This window comes from Cottoperca gobio, chromosome 13 (genome assembly GCF_900634415.1).
Source record: "Cottoperca gobio chromosome 13, fCotGob3.1, whole genome shotgun sequence".
Lineage (NCBI taxonomy): Eukaryota > Metazoa > Chordata > Actinopteri > Perciformes > Bovichtidae > Cottoperca > Cottoperca gobio.
Window position 1 is genome coordinate 8398801 of NC_041367.1, and position 17632 is coordinate 8416432.

At 44.1% G+C, this 17632-nt stretch overlaps 1 protein-coding gene across 1 annotated transcript in view; it reads left to right on the top strand.

Moving 5' to 3' along the window:
• The first annotated feature begins 1398 nt into the window (after nt 1–1398).
• arhgef17 (Rho guanine nucleotide exchange factor (GEF) 17) overlaps nt 1399–17632 on the top strand; it is a 55433-nt gene continuing 39199 nt past the window's right edge. Inside the window, exon 1 of the mRNA XM_029446775.1 lies at nt 1399–6654. Within this exon, the coding sequence (XP_029302635.1) occupies nt 1399–6654 (5256 nt within the window). The remainder of the gene's footprint in view (nt 6655–17632) is intronic.

Sequence of the window (17632 nt, forward strand, 5' to 3'; positions counted from 1 at the left end):
GTGTTGTGATTGTCCTGGACTGCAACCTGAAACTTTTCCAATTTACAGGTTAACACGATTTTTACCTGGCAACATAACAATTACAGATTTCCTTTGAATTTATTGGGCAAAATGCATATCCCCAAAAACCAGAATCTGAGCTTCCAAGTGGAATAAACAGCTAAAGAGTTGGCTAATATGCAGGGGAAATACTTTGATGCAGTTGTATAAGGTTAATGGGTTAAATTGTGTAGGGAGTTTAAAGCTTATTAAAAGCTTCGTGATGCCAGTGACCTGACATGTACCAGGTCAGACAGCGGAGGGCGCTGCAGTCAGCAGCTACTCCTCTCTGACGGACTGTAACACAGAATTCCTCTCTGGAACAAAAGGACCTGTTAACCAGACAACCACATGGGAAGCACCACAGAGGGGTTATTGTGCATGAGTGAAAACCTTTTTCTTTGTTTTTCTCCCCCCACCTTCCCCCAAATGCTGACACTAATTCACCAACACCATCATAACACACTGGCAGCTACCAATATGCAGTTACTAATATAGTGTTAAATGTTCATCTCTAGCTTCTGCTGCGAGTCTCTTACCTTTAAAGACAGAAATACTCCGTTTATACTGTGTCTTTAATTATGTGTGTTGATATGTTCCGAGGCATATTAACAAAAAGGTTGCAGGCCCAAAATGATGCACTAAAAAGGGTAGTTTTCTGTCTAACACTCCTGATTGTGCTACTGTCTTCTTTAAAATGGAAAGGGCTATAATGACATCTAGTTTGTCCACAGTATCTGCATTCTACTATCAAAAAAGAAAGAAAAAAAGCTTTTCCTCTCAATTCCCGTGGGGGCTATGACAGCCCCTATACCCCTAGTCCCGCCCACCCCCTCTGCCCTATCTCAGGCATTAACATGCAAAAAACAACATAAGTCACGGAAAACCAAATCATGCCAAAATAAGGAATCCACAAACAGTTTTGGGAATTAATAGTGGATGAAGCGTCGGGCCCGTGCAGGCGTGCTAACCTGGCGATGGGCTAAGGTTCAGAAATAGTAAGGGATTAACAATGGAAACGTTGTGTTTGTGAACAGGTTGGGAAAGTTTTTGGTCAAAAGAAAGTTGTAGCGCTTTTCCTCCTTGCACGGATGCGGTTACGAGAATCGACAACATGTAAGTTTTGATAACAAAGCATCACTCTTACTCACTGAAAAGTGTATCACTTGGTTATCCTCGTTACAGTGCAGTTTGAAGCTTTGCCAAAAGTTAAGTTTTAAAAAGAGTGATAGTTGGGGTTTCATGCAGTTAGGCTGCGTGGGGGGGGGAAATGGACCACAACTCCAAAAAGTGCTTAGATCTGTAATATCCGTGGAGTTAAAATGTGTGTGTGAGCTCTAACAAAGAAAGACATGAACAATGGCAGAAAGGGAGAGGAAGAATGCGGCTGTGTATCGCAACGTCTCTTTCAAAAAGTTGGGGTCCTGGAGCGCCAACAGGAGTGAAGACCAACACAAATCAGAGGATTTGGAGGCAGCTGGCGTCGCCCTTCCCCCGGAGCCCAGCAAAGCAGAACAGCCCTTGGCGACGCGTAATGTCAGTGTGTCAAGAAAAGTTTCCAAAATTTCTGCCACCACCACTGCCGGCCTCCTGACCGCAGATCCGAAGAGAGGCTCATGCACTCCTCTCTCCTCTATTTCTCCATCCATCCGACAGCTCACTGAGAAGTTTAGCAGCAGCGGCTCTGCCGGGACGCACAGAGCCTCACCGGGGGACTGCGCAACGGTGACGCGGGGGAGCAGCACTCTTCCCCGGGCCAGTGGCTCCAGGAGGGACGGGTCTCCGTCTCGTAAATCTTTTCACGAGGACAGCGGTGTTGGATATTTTCTCGGTAGTGATACTACTGCAGAGACACTGACTGACAATAAACTGCAAACGTTTCACTCTGACACTGACTCCGTGTCAGGCTCGGACTCCGAGAAGAAAAGTGAGAACCGGATTTTTACACATTTATCAACCGACAGCAACTCTGGTAAGAGAGATTATTCACAGATCAATGCATGTCCCTCTGATTCCAGAAAGACTTTGACTACAGATGAGGAAGATGATGGTGCTAGTAGAGGGGTTCCCCCACCCTGTAAATCTCACAGAAGTTATCTCTCTACACACCACAGTGACTTTATTCCCCTACATTCTGATAAGTGGCCCAGTGTTACCAAAATTAGACAACTTTTTGATGAAGGACAAGGCAATGCTACGCAGCAGCACAAGACTGACTCTTATGAAAATTTAAAAGCAGCGGGCAGAGGACATCTACACGAGCTCAGCCCTTGTGAGAGTACTCCTCTCTCGGATAGAAGTGACAAAGTCTCGCTTTGCAGCTCTGCTAATGAAGCCAGTAGCCTGTCTTTGCAAGGCAAATGCATAGTTGGAGAAAAAGGCAGAGAAAGCAGCACTGCTAAAGAGACTTTTTGTCACAGTATGGACTTTTATCCCAAAGCTGACCACCAGCAGTACTCAAATGACGAGGAGGCTGACTTAGAGATACAAAGTTCTAATAACAACAAAGTTTCTGGCAGAAATACTTTTCAAAGCGGCAGCAGTAGCAGTCACAGTTGCACTGGGGGAAGTCACTACAAGAGGATTAACTCATCTCCATACATATCTCATAGTCCTAGCACTGAAGCAGAGGCTGCTCACAAAACCCTCAGGACGACAGGGTTGACATCTGACCCCAGCCCTGACCTTCAACACCCTGCTACTTCGTCTTGCAGTCAATCGGAGAGCTTGGACACCTCCTCCTGCTCCTCCTCTCTTCAGCGGCCGACAGTGAGGGAGAGAAGGGATAGACAGGGGGTCGGGCTACCCAGGGATAGTTTACATTCCTCACATAGCTCTTCTAGAGCGCCAGCCCCCACCTCCTCCTCCCCCTCCTCTGCTCCAGCTCCAGATAAAGCCATTACCTCCTCCTCCTCTACTGTAGCTCCCTCCACCGAGCTTAGAGCCCCAGCAAAAGTAGATTTTCCCCTCCGCTCCCGCTGGAGGTTCAGCTCTGGAGACGAAGAGGAGGAGCACACTAGGAGAAAAAGAGTCGTTGGAGGAGGTGGTTGGAGTGTTCCTTCTGGCCCTGCTCCTTCCATCTCCTACAGAGAAGGAGAAAGGGGAGCCATTGAGCGAGGAAGTAGCTATTTATCCCGCAGTAAAAATGGCTGGTGGGGTGCTAAGGGCATTGGCAGGTCTTCTGGCAGCGAGGAGGACAGCCCTGGTTCTTTAGGCCCCCACAGTCGAGAGGCAGTGCGCCGCCGCTCACTGAGAAAGAAGAAGAAGGTCAGTGGAGCTGCTCTTGCGACAGCCCGTGATGATTATGATGATCATGATGGCGAATCAGAAGACACCGACAGTGACACAGCTTTGACAATGGAGCACTCAGAGAGGCACCACCAGCAAAACACAGGAGGAGAATTTGCGGCAACAGTATCTCGGAGCCACTCGGCAAGAGTACCCAGTAGTAACAGTAACAAAGCCAGGGTGCAGCAATGGGAGCGCATCTCCTCACCTGTGACATCCACAACACTTCCTGGTGTATCACGAGTGTCAAAGGTCAATATCCCCCCCTTTGCTTCCAGTCCTGGTGGTTCACGTTGCAGCAGCCGATACTCCAGCACTGAGACACTGAAGGAGGAGGACCAGGCTGGCTGTGTCAACCGTGCAGCAAATATGTTTTTTAATACAGGCAGAGAAGGAGGCAACACTATCAGAACTACATCCTCATCCATGTTGAGTAAAACTTACCATGGGAATTTTACCATGTACCGCTCCCCAAGCTTTGGCCATGGGGATACCTTCTCCCATACCCCTGCGCGGGTTCGCCCCAAGATTGTGCCTACAGTCACAACCTTATCTAGTGTACTTCCCATAGAAGGCGGGGTATCTGTAGGGGTTAGGGGTGGTGAGACCAAGGCATTAAGAAAGATAACAGGTGGGGATGGGGTGGATGATAATGATACAAACCAAATATCCATGTCCAACCCTGATATCACCCTAGAAACTATGTCCCTCTTAAGTTTTTTGAAATCTGACCTGTCAGAGCTCAAGGTGCGGAAAACGAGTGGAGACAAATCTGGGGTCGTGGAGGGGTCACCAGTGTACAGAATGGGCTCACGGACTCATGGCGGCACCCTGCTACCTTCTGGTCGTAGACCGTCACTGAAAGACCTGACTGCCACCCTGCGGCGTGCAAAATCCTTTACTTATTCAGACAAACCCACAACAGCAGTGAGGTGTTACTTGACAGGTGGCGCCACGAAGAGGAGCTCCTCTGAGCAACAGCTTGACTTGGATGGAGAGGGTGATGGAGGGAGGGTGTCTGTGTCAGATAGGGAAGTAGAAAGTGATGGGGGTGATTTTAGGGTTGGGAGAGGAAGAAGAATGAGGGATTATGGATTTGATAATGGGGGTGAAGAAGGGATGCCGACTCCATTGCAGGAGAGATATGTGCAGGAAGCCAGGCAGGTTATTCGAGATATCTGCCAGATGAGTACTAGAGAAGATGACGATGATTTGGAGGACAAATCGTTCCAGGCCAAGAAAACAAATGAGAAGGAGAAAGCAGGAGTGAGTGTTAAGGATCAGGCAAGGACAGATGAAGAGGCTGAGTTTAATAAAACAAAAGACAGGGATAAACATGAGAGGGAGAGAGAGAACAGGGAGAGGGAGAGGAGCGAGAGGGATGGACAAAGTATACAGTTGGAGAAGCTAAACAGCAGGGGCACAGAGCACAGGGAGAAGGCAAAGAGACAGAGCAGAGAGACGCAGAGAGCTTTACTAAAGATTGACTCGGTGGAAAGCATGTTCTACGACCGCTCTGTGGATGAACTTTCAGGACATGAGTCTAGTTTAACAGATGAAGGGATTGTAACAGAGCCAGAGACGGGCCCAAGTGACCCCTCTGAGAGGTCATTCCTGGGGTCAGCAGGGATTAATTTGGGGTCCCGAATTGCTAGGGATGTGCTCGGGCAGCCTGTCACCATATGGAAGCAATCGGCTCTCCATGAGGCAGAGGGGTTTATGAAGGAGACAGAAGACATGACGGAGAACAGCGTGAATTGTACAAATAGTCTGAATGAAGTCGGCGTACCTCCCTCCTTGCCTCATCCTGTCCGTCTGGCTGAGAGTGACTGTATCATCATGGAGCTGAGCAGCACTGCTGGTATCAACAATGTCAACACTACCAGTGAGGAGATCAACACCAACAGCGCAGTGTCGCAGAGGTCAACAGGCACTGCAGGAGGAGGAGGAGGAGGACTTGAAGCCCCTGCAACACCAAGTTCTATCCGTCGAAGGCGCAAGTTCTCCCCTTCCAGTAATAACAACACAGGCTCTGATTCTAGTAATTGTAGTAATGCAGAGTCAACAATAGCAGCTGTTGGTAATGGGGAATCCACCACTTACCGCTCTCTCAGTGACCCCATGCCTCAGCGGCGCTGTTCTGTGGCAGAAGAAGGGAATAACAATTTTTCCTCTGTAGACAGCAACCTGTTAGGATCCTTATCTGTCAAAGGAGGAGGAGGTGCTCCAGATGGCTCTGCTGTTGCCACCTTGTCGGAATACAAGGGCAGTGTGGCCAGTGACTTGTCAGTTTACAGTGATGGGGGGCTCCGGGATGAGGCCGTTCGTGACTACAGTGGGGTGATCAGGAGCATCGTAGCTGAGCCAGGTGCAATGGACAGACTGATGACAGATGACCATGGCAATGGCAAAGCTCCCAAAAAGAAGTCGTTGAGTGACCCCAGTTGCCGTAGCGATGCCCCTTTACTTTCCCAGATTGACCCTCGATTCAAAGGTCAGATTGGCAGCACAATCAGTGAGCTTGATCAACCTTGTCAGATCCCACCTTCCAGCAGTGAGCCAATCCTGAGTGAACAGAGAGAAGCACTGTGGGAGCCAGAAGTGGAGCCAGAACATGCATTGCCGCCACAGCCAAATGTAAAAAAAGGTCGTTCCCAGTCAGAATGTACCCCCCACTCTGATAACCATGATGAGGAAGACGATGATGTAATTGAGCAAGGTGAAGAAGAGACAGAGGTGCAGAAGTTTAACTTCAATCTCAAGCTGGCTGAGGTTCTGTCCCCTAGAATGGTTCGGCGGTCGAACAGAAAGCGTCCAAACAGGCCGGCTCAGTTTTTCCCTCATGAGGATCCATTTGAGCCCCCAGAGCTGGGTTCAGAGGAGCAGGAGGATCACCGCTACCAAACCGACCTCACCCCTCCCCTTCCCCCACTGCAATCCAAACCCAAAACCAGACATAAGCATGTCCGCCATGCCAGTGAACCGACCACCTTTATCCCCATCTCTCCACCTCCACAACTCCAGCCACTGAAGGAAGGGGACTGCCTCGCTGTCCAACCCACTCCAGAGCCTGCAGCCTCAAGTAAGTCTCCAGGAGACGAGGCCCCATCCCTGGAGGATGTTACCAAGAAATATATTCTGGAACTGAGCACTGCTGAGAGCCCTGGGCCTCTAGCAGCGGCCAGGGATGGAGCAGAAGGTTCAGTGTCTGCTTCAGAGGGGCCCAGCGAGACCAGCACCAGTGGAATTACAGAAGCTGGATCACAGAAGAAGAGCAAAGAGGACACTGCATCCACAGCTACCCCACAGAAGACCAAGCCCAGAGTGGTGAGTCAACTTTATTTTTTTGAAATGCCATGTGTGAGTATGTGCAAGTGCAAGGCTGTTGTACTCAAAGTTCTCTTGTTGCATGATTTCTTTGAGTTCTGATGAATCATGGTTTTTAATTTGTTTTGTATTTGAATGAGGGACAAAATATGGTGCAACTGGACTTTTAGTGTAATTATGAGTTTTTGAGGTAATACCAGTTGTCTTAAAACAGCCCATAATGTTTTCCTGTACAGTTGTCTTGTTCTTATGCTTTCATAGATGCACTCAAAAGTGCATTTGTCTGTGCCTGCGCTTTTTAAGTGCTGTGAATCAGGACCCATATGGTACATTTTAGAGTGCATTTGCAAGCAGCATTACAATACAGAAGCCATTAAAGGCTGAGCAGTGTTAAACAAACTTCAGAGGATGTTATTAGTTTGATTAAACACGTCTCAGACAAAGAGCATTAAGGAGTGGACCAAGGCCTGCTGCTTGTGTCTGTTTTCATTTATTTGTTTCATCCAGTATCGATTGTCTCTATGCCAGAATCATAGTCATAGAGAGGGAATATAATAAACAGTTCACCCAAACATAATGTGTGTGGATGTGTCTGTGATGCTGCATTTACTTAGTAGTGTCTAAACACCGGGAGACTTCTGGCTTGTTATGTCATCGCAATACAAAGGTTAACTGATTGGGCTGTGACCAATAATCAATATCATGACGATTATACAGAATACAATTGACAATACGTTTATGTTTTTTAAACCACCACTGGGTAGAATAAGGTATATACACTTACAGTATGCTAGAAACATTGTACGATAAAACTAAACTAATGTGAAATCCTACATACGGATAAATCCACACACTCTTGTTTTGTAAGGTTTGTTAACTGTAGCCACTCATGAGGTTTAGCTTGTGTAGCAGTGCCAGTGGAAAACGGATGTGTCTGTCTGTGTGTGTTTCTATGTCTGTCATCATTGCCATACCTGCTACCTTTACTCATAACACACCTGCTAGTGCACACACACTCACACATTACCTCTCCTGGAGGCAACATTATTATACAGTCAAGGGTGTGACTGAATAGGTGTGGGGAAAGTAAAAACAACTTTGGGATTACCATCACGTCTGAGCTCAAGACAGAAGGTTGCAGAGTGCAGACACATCAACCACGGCTTTGCTTTCATTACGTCATGACTGTTTTGTTTTTTTGCAGCAAAAGTTAGTTTTACCTGTTGCTCCTTGACTTTGAAATTATCTCACAAAGCTGCTTTGCTGCCCATTGATATTGCTTCCATCTATTGCACTGGTCTTCATTGTTTTACTCCGTTGGCCCGCTGTCGTTCCTTGTTGCCGTAGTGACAGTAGCTGGCGAGTGACCTCACCAGGCAGGAAATGGGTTTAGGGAAATAGGAAGTTGTTGTGGTTACTGAAGTGTTTGATGATGTCCAGAATTACCGGCACTGCACATTGTGTTGCGCGTGTGTGTATCATTAACTGGTTTCCTCTTTCTGTGTGTCTATGTGTGTGCATGTGCATACTGTTTGTGTGGAATATATCAATGGCTTGTTCATCTGAGATTTGTCAACATACTGTGCTTAGAGCACTGCCCTGCAGCTCTGGTGCATGGTGACGGTGTGTGTGATTTGGACTGAATGTAATAACAACTGTGCCAAGCTATGGCGCACAGACAAGTTCTGAGGGAGAAAGAAAGAATGAGAGCGAGAGAGAGGGAGAGAACAAGCTTTTTCCTTTTCTGGAGACTGAAGTGTTGCTCGTTTCACTCACCGCACAGTGTAAGCTTTCTGACATCAAAATATCTCTCATTCATTTGATCTTTTACAGATTTGTTTTCTTCACTACTCCTTTTGGCCCCTTTTCACTTTTTCTCCTTTTGTTATCAATCGAGAGAGCACAAGAGAGACTCTCTATCAGTATGTACATTCTAAGCTCATACCCCATCTTCTTTTAGAAACATATTAATATAATAACATTGCATTGAAGTGAGGTCATAACGTTTGTCCTGGTGTGAGGCAGGCGGCCGAGCCAAATGTCAGGTAGAGCGAGACAGACAGATGGAGACAAAAAAAGAGGTTGGAAGGAAACACTTGCTGGCTAAAAAAAAGTTACAGGATTAAAATAGAACAGAGAGAGAGAGAGAGAGAGAGAGAGAGCTGAAGAATGAAACGGTGGTGGAAGGAGGGGGAGTGAGGGAATGAGAGGTAATGGGAGACGACTGTAAAAGTCTGAGTTTTAGTTAAAACAGAGGTGGGTCAGTTGTACAAAATCAGTCCTACATTTTTGGTAGTTTGAATGTGTTGGTATATACTTCTTTCATATCCTTGACATCAACAAATGGCAGCGGTCTATGTACCACTCTTTCTTCTCAAAAGTCACGTAGTACCTTTCATCCTATTGATGTGGCCAGTACAGGGTTAAAGAGGATGCTAGAGTAGAAGGAAAAGAGACAAACAGGTTGGTTTGTGCTGTGCTTTACATGGATTAGGTCTAAAAGCACAGTGTTTATAGCTGCAGATTTATGACTGACTTTGTTTTATCAGGCCACCCACATGGAAACAAATACTTTTCCTTTACCCGTTCTTTTTTCTATCACTCCCGTCTTGCAATCCCCACTCCTCCCCAGATGTAGTTGTTCCGGAGAGGAGCAGTAAAGAGATACTGAAGCAGTGAGCTGGTTTGCTCTTGGCTCATAGATGTTTGAATGCGTATTAAGAGGCGAAAACAAAAACAACCACATCAACTTGTTTTTAGTACTGAAAATGACCAGTTGGATGCTTTGGCACCTTCAGCAGCTGAAAGACTACAAGGAAATACAAGGAGACCCTATTTCTAAATATTACCTTAAAATCAATCTATGATGGAGCCGTGTCTCTCTCTCTCTCGACCGTGATGAAGAGTCAGTGGTTCACAACCCGCTGTTACAGGGTTGGATGGCTGGTGCTTTCTTAAACGTCAGAACACAAGGATGGCGTTACTGAGCACTGTTTCCTTCAGTTCCTGTCTTGAGTAGCTTAAAGCACACCGGGATAGAACAGGCTGGAGCAAATTCAAAGTGTTAGCAAGTCAGCGCTTGGATAATACAGCGCAGTGGATTCAGTTGAGTTCTAGCTGCACTTGCTTAGAAAAAGGGAATCTCAAAAAAGGTGGGTGAGAAATCTGAAGGATGTTTGGCTCAGGCCGCGCAGGACAAAGAGGTTAAACAATGATAAGAAAAAGGCAAAAGGAAGAATGAGTCTGGGTTTATTCTGTCTTTTGTATCTGTGTCTTCAGTGCGGTGCGGGGGTCATGGCACGACCCTGCCCCCTCCCTCTCCATTTCTAAAATCCTTTCTAAAATGAATCAAACTATTTCCATCTATTCCACTCTCCCATATTTGAAACCTGGGTGGTTTCAGCTGCTGTGTGACAGCAAACATTAATGAAACTATATCATTACGTGTCCTCTCTAACACTCGCACACATTTCGTCTTTGTCCTCTCTGAGGCCAGCAGGGAGCCGGGAAATGATTGCATTAACATTCACCAACGGCAAAACCAGTCCCTTTGTAATTAGATTTTAAGGTCTTCAGTGGGTGTTTATTGGAACAGTTCCTGTATCCTTGGCTGTGGAGAAAATGCAGTTTTCGTTAAGAGTGTGGGTCAGTTCTGAGTCTGGCCAGAACTGACCACATCCTGCCCCGGGTCGCATGTCCTCGGTTCATTCTGGGGTCGATTGGCAGAACCAGCATCTCCCCCACGCGAACAGAGCTTATCCAATACCTCGCTCTTTTGAACACAGACTTAAAAGTCAAATTTAAAGGACACATTGCACACACACACACACACACACACACACACACACACACACACACACACACACACACATATAAAGGATATAGTGCCGGTGTCAGGGATTCTCTTTTTTTTAAATGCAAAGGTCAACCTAGATTTAGTGACGTCCAAAAAGTGAGGGATGCTGAGCGAGGTAAAGGTGAAGGAGAGATGAAAGGATGAGGATGTGGTTTGTTCTGCTTGAAGGTCTCCATGACTCAACAGATGAGAAGGAATAGGTGGGATGAATCAGTTGATCAAAAGGCCAGACTGCAGATATGCGGATATGTGCTTCAATTACACATAGGCAGCCTCTGATGGTAGACATTTTGAGTTTACTTAATGCCATTGAGGGCAGAAAAGCTTATTCCTGAAAGGAAATACAAGTAGCATGGTGTAGTTCTGTTAAAATATATGAAGCTCTTGCCGGTTGAGTAGATTGAACATATAAGCATTTTTTAAAGTTATGTTTGGTTAAGAGAGCTGAGAACTTTGGAGGGAGAACCTCCCCTACCTCCAGCCATCTTGTCCTCTACTCACACTCACACTCACACTCACACTCACACAATATGTTTAGCCTGTCTCTCTGTTCCTCACACAAAATATTGCTTTTGGGACCAGCACAACCAAAATGTTTTGTGTTCCTCTGAGTAAGAGTGAGTGTGCTGGGGGGGTGATTTAATAATAGACCTATTTGGTTTGACACAGGGGGCAATTTTGGAGCTGCTGAAGTGATTTTAATAGATAACTGTAGCCAACTGTGTGTGTATATAAGTTTGATGTGGTTCACATTTGTTCAGCCAGCGGAAATCAAAAGCTCATTGCAGTATATTGTTTCCTGTAGGATGTTTCTCTCTGCCAGTTCATCGACCTATCTATCTTTCTATCAAATGTACCTCTTGGGGAAGTATATGACTTGAGTGTATTCTTGAATCCTCTTTACTCCTTTTTTTAAACAGGATTGAAGAAGTCTACATTTGTCTTTAATCAAAAACAAGATAGTACTGTAGCAACACTACTAATGAATTCCTTGGCCTAGCAAGTGTAAGAATAAACTCAACCGACGGACACATAAGACACATAAGGCCGCATCTGGTTTCTTACAGTAAGGAAAACAACTCTGTGGTTGGCTCTTTCTTTCTTTAAATCTTTAACTTTCTCTTTTTAAGGACGGTCCTTTTTTAGTTTGTAGCTCACCAGTGGAAAGGCTTGACATTTTAAACCCGTGAAGAGCGGCTATTCAGATTCTTCTTCTTTTTGTTATCCCCATTTCTTGTCCCAGTTGCCCCCATCCTGACTCTCTTTCTAACTCTCTGTCTGTGTGGATCCACCCAATGTAATTACAGAGCAGTTTGCTTATGTAAGGAAAGCCTCCTCTGAAACAGCACTTTCTAGCAGAGCTGCTATTTCAGCTTTTCTTTCTGTGCACAGGCAGATGTGTGTGTGTGTGTGTGTGTGTGTGTGTGTGTGTGTGTGTGTGTGTGTGTGTGTGTGTGTGTGACATAAATAATGGATGATGAATTATGTTTCACATGGTTGTTATGCTGCTTTGGAAATTGAGGTCATCTGTTAAATATTGATTGTGTGTGTGTGTGCCATATCTACGGTATGGTATATCTTTGGCAGGGTTACTCTTAGTCATGTTTGTCCTCCCTGTAGTTTTCTTTCCGAGTCATACATCTGCTGTCCACGTGGCCACAAAGATGTCTAATGTGAGACTTTTAGTTTGTTGATGATTCCCCTAATGCAGAGCTGCGCCGAGGAATTACCCAGATTTACATTACAGCTAGTGTTTATTGTTTTTTTCTTTCTAAAAAGAAATGAGGAAAAAACTATTGTAAAAATGCAACAAAATACTTTACATGCCACAAAGGAACCCACTACAGATACACAGAAGTAAAGGGATAACAACTCACAGCTTAAGTCCATTAGTTTCTCCTGTCAGCGTTTCGTTTAATAGTCTGGTGAGCACCACATTATTATGTTTGTGCAAAGTAAAGCGAGAAGTTAGAAATAGCATTTAAGTGCATTATTGTCACCCTACACCAGCATACATTGCACTTACCAGCCAGCAGCTCAAAGTCTCTTCACTGCACTGCACTTATCAAATAATGTAAAATAAAACATTAGATTATTTTTTTTTATCAATTGAGTTCAAATTGTCCAACAAGGATTAATCATTTATTGGTTCTAGCTCCTCAAAAATGAAGATTAAAATCATATCGTTTGGTGGTTTCTGGATGAATCAGAAGAAAACGTAATGTGAAGATGTGGCTCTGGGAATTTATTATGAATATGTGTTTGCAGTCGTTTAATCTAATCAAAATAATCAATAGTTACTACCGGCATGTTGCAGCAATGAGTTTTGATGTTGTGCTAATGACCAGCACCAATTCGATATGCTGGTAACAAAACAATCAAAAACACACTAACTAGTTACTGCCAGTAAGCGATTTGAGGGTGGAAGCCATTCCCACTCTCCATCTCTTAGTAGCACCGAGTGCAGGGGCAGAGGGGTTTGTTAGTTGAATATGTTATAGTCTATATGTTATATAGTCTGCCTGACTCGTTGATTTTTGATGGCTTGATGGCTCTGAAATATCAGAATCGGAAGTCACTCTCTATTTAACGCACTATATTTACTCCCACACCTGTCAGTGATGGTGCTTAACCATACTTGTTAACATGTCTGAAATCCTCACTTTATTGCTCATTGTAGAGAAAACAACTGAGTGTTTGTTATATTGCGAATGTGTGAAAGTGATTTTGGACTCAGCAGGATTCAGCTTGTTAGACTCAAATACTTCGGCGTAACACATTTTTAATTTGGGGGACCACTAAGTCCACTATTTAAACTAACAATTGCCGAACGACAACTCGCAATCAAAGTTCACCTTTTCAACCAGTTAGCTGGTTACTGTGTGACACACTCTGCATATTGTCAATCAGTCAGTCAGTCATTGCAATCCGCATGTCGTATTTTGTATAATGAAGAAAACAAACACTGTATGATATATCCAAAGCTGTTGGTATTTTGATAAAACAAAGAAGAGCAGTTTATCAAAATGTATTAGTCATAGACGCACTCAAAAAAGAGTGGTCAGTCTGTAGTCATATTATTATGCATATATATGTCAGTATGGTTTTGTGTATGCGCATATCTCTCCGTGACTGATTGTCATGGACATGTTCCCTGCGTCTCCCCGTGTCACTCACACAATGGCACAACTGTGTCACCAGTGCAACGTGTAGCATAGCATAGTTTACAGCGTGGTCGGACACACACACTCTTATACAGGGTTTAGGCCTTGGTGTGGGTTGACCGGGCCGTTGAGTCTTATTCTCTCGCTTGTCTTTTGTCATCCAGAGAATCAGGTCAGTAGATACACTCGGCTTCTTCCTCCCTTCTCTGTTTCTGTCCTCGTCTCCCTCTCACCCTCTCCTTCGTCTGTCTTATGGCATCAGTCCGCCGGTTTGGATCATGCTCTAGCTGCCAGTTGAGGAAATCTCGTCAAAATGGGAATGGGAGAAGCTGGAAGAGTCGGAGCGTTGTTCCCGAGTGGCTGCTGGGATCTCGGATTAAGGCGCAGGGAGAAGAGGAGGATGGTTGGAGAAGAGCGACGGGAGCAGCTAAGGCCAAAGAAGCCTCACAGGCAGGTGGTGTTGGTCCTGTGTGTGTGTGTGTGTGTGTGTGTGTGTGTGTGTGTGTGTGTGTGTGTGTGTGTGTGTGTGTGTGTGTGTGTGTGTGTGTGTGTGTGATGCAGTTTAAGTCATGTCGGGTAGTTTGTGTCACATTTATCTTATCTTAATGTTTCAAGAAATATTTTTATAAGCTAAAGTGGATCCAGTCAAGTAGTGTAATACTTTTACATACAATATTTTCTTTATTTCATCAAAGGGTGGGTCTTTAAAATGTGTGTGTGTGTGTGTGTGTGTGTGCTGAATCAGCAGTAAAAAAAAAGTCTTGTAATGTTTAGCGCTACGCTGCTGTCATCAGATTAGCTTGTCAGTGACATCACCCCTATCATGTGGATTTTATCATCGCGCAGCCCCATGGTGTCATTACATCGTCCATGTCACATAGATGACATCACTGTAGGGCACTGTCAAGTTTAACCCCTCAACCCTTTGGTGTATCGCACGTTTTCAGCAGAAGTAAATTAGGTGACGTTGGTGTAAAATCAGTATTGCCAGAACAAAATAAGATCAGTACTTTAAGTTGTGTGTTCATGCAGGTAAAATAGATGTATTGTGATCAAAGTACTGTGACACAATGCTTTTATTACTGAACAGATGTTTTGGCCACAAGAATATTTGTGCATCTTTGTTCACCACACTAATACTGTATTCTATATACTTTTCACAGGCATCCTTTTTTTTAGTATACTAACCTTTTGTAGTTTTAGTTGACCCATATGTGAAAACTTAAAGCTCATCTACTCTATACTAATGTGTGTGTAAAGTGATGCCAGCCTCCATGGTCTCTTTGGTTCTTATGGCAAAGCAGTTAGGTGCTGCACAGACGACAACCTTAGCTGCTGCCCATAGGTGGTGATTGTAAACAATACTCAGGTAAGATGGCGGCTGTTAGTCCATCTATGGTTGGGGAGCGTCAAGATCTCCAAATTGCACCACTTTGGCCTTGATATATGTTTGGATTTACAAACTGATTGTTGTGAGTGTAAATGTCCATTCATTCTAATTATTATTTATATGTTTTCTGTGCATGAGACAGCCATCATTGTTTCTACTTGACTCAAGCAATGTACAACTTTATGTTGTGTTCTCTTTTCAGAGAATTTAATAGTTGAGTCCGAAGTTTCCTTCTGTTCAAATGATGCATTATACCAGTCAGCAAACCCTCTTCCTAGTCTTTGTTTTTAAATTCCTTAAAGTCAAAAAGAGTGACCCGTTTCCCTGCCCTGCCCCCCTCACAGGTGAGCGTTGAGAGGCTCGATCACTCCGGCTCCTTTGTACTTAAGTAAAACATTTAGTCCCAAAATGAGTTATCACAAAACAGTGAGTCAGTCTGAAAATATGTTGACCTTACCTCAACTGTGTGTGTGTGTGTGTGTGTGTGTGTGTGTGTGTGTGTGTGTGTGTGTGTGTGTGTGTGTGTGTGTGTGTGTACGACAGATGTAGACTGAGGCATGGGAGGACTGTGAGCGATGCCAAATAATATTTATGAAAAGAAAAGTCTGTCTCACTGTCTTACCTTCACTTTTCCTTCATCACTCCTCGTGTGTGCTCCAACAGATATAGATTCAACAGTTTGAGACCAACCACTGACGATTCCTTCTTGGAATTCTTTCATTTGAAAACTGTATTTCACAATTAAAGTAAAGATTGGAGAAAACGTCGGAAGAAAAACAATTGTGTAACAGAAATATGTTTTAGTGTTTAAACAGTGTGTGTGTGTGTGTGTGTGTGTGTGTGTGTGTGTGTGTGTGTGTGTGTGTGTGTGTGTGTGTGTGTGTGTGTGTGTGTGTGTGTGTGTGTGTGTGTGTGTGTGTGTGTGTGTGTGTGTGTGTGTGTGTGTGAACTAAACTGGGTTTTAATGACTATGAGAAAATGTGTGATAAGAAGCCATTAAACTTTCCTTTGAGTCACATATCAGTTTCTCTGCTATTGCTTTGTATTGTTTGCGTGTGGTAAAGAGAAAACAATGTCATTGTGAGTTTATAAGATTGTGTTTTTAAAAGTGTTTCTCTTATAACCTTAATTAAATTAAGGTTTCTGGAAACATGGCGGATTAAATAGTATTTAGCATCAGATTGTATTTTTTAAGGTCTCATTCTATAAGACAATGGTTTCCAACCTCGTGGTCACAAGATAAATCTAAGGGGTCGCAAGATGATTGACAAGATAGGAATTATAGAAATATGTTTTTACAATTTGGTTTTTGTCCAGCTTAAGTAAACAATTGGGGGAGTTTTAAAAGAGCTGGCAGGTATATGTTGTTACCTTTTTAGTTTGGACAGAGCCACGCTATCCTTTTCCCTTTGCGTATAGTCGTTATGCTAAGCTTAGCTAACCGGCTGGTGGCTGTAGCTTGCAGACATAAGAGTGGTGTGATTTTGCTACGATTTTGCTAGCAAAGTTTTTCCTCTTCAGACCTCGAAACTGTTCAAATCAAACAATCTGCGAAGGGAACCTGGTTTGTTGGACTGCTCGTAACTCATAGACCTATGCAATCTGTGACCAAATACTTCATCCAGAACCAACAGTATTAAAACATTTCCGGTGATACAAGCCACAGTCGCTGCTTATGTAACGTGTGTGTGTGTGTGTGTGTGTGTGTGTGTGTGTGTGTGTGTGTGTGTGTGTGTGTGTGTGTGTGTGTGTGTGTGTGTGTGTGTGTGTGTGTGATGCAGTTTAAGTCATGTCGGGTAGTTTGTGTCACATTTATCTTATCTTAATGTTTCAAGAAATATTTTTATAAGCTAAAGTGGATCCAGTCAAGTAGTGTAATACTTTTACATACAATATTTTCTTTATTTCATCAAAGGGTGGGTCTTTAAAATGTGTGTGTGTGTGTGTGTGTGTGTGTTTAACCTGCTGTCCCCCGGCTCATCTCTTGCCAAACATAACAGCGGTAATCACTATGCCAATGATGATGGTTAATGATGATGACTGCAATTTATCTGTAGATTGGAGGTATGTGTGTGTTGTGTGTGTCTGAAGGTCTCTTTTTTTTTTTAAGGGCTCACACAAAGCTCCCATCACCCAGTGACAGCCAGAGGGTTGTGCGTAATCGGGTTGGTCTTTCCTAAAACAATGTAGTCCTTCTTCACTCCACAATAGGCTTCTTATTTTCAACCAGGCCTCAATTCTTTCACCCCTTCAAACATTTTATTCACCAGTTGGCATTTCAATTGTGTGGTTCTGAAATGTTATTGTGAAAGGAGGAGATAAATTATTTAAGGTTTACACAGTGTGCTACAGAGGCTTCTCGAAGATTGTTGGACTGGAGTTAAATCTTGGTAACTGAGTTCAAGTGTAATAAAAACAGCCGAATGATTGCCATATAGGGACCAAAACATGCCTTTGGTCAAATTTGAGGCTCTAAACCCAATAAGCAACAACCTAAGGTGAAATGGGAACATATCCCAGTGGACCTTCCACCTCTCACACACTCACTATAGCATTCTTTTGTCATTT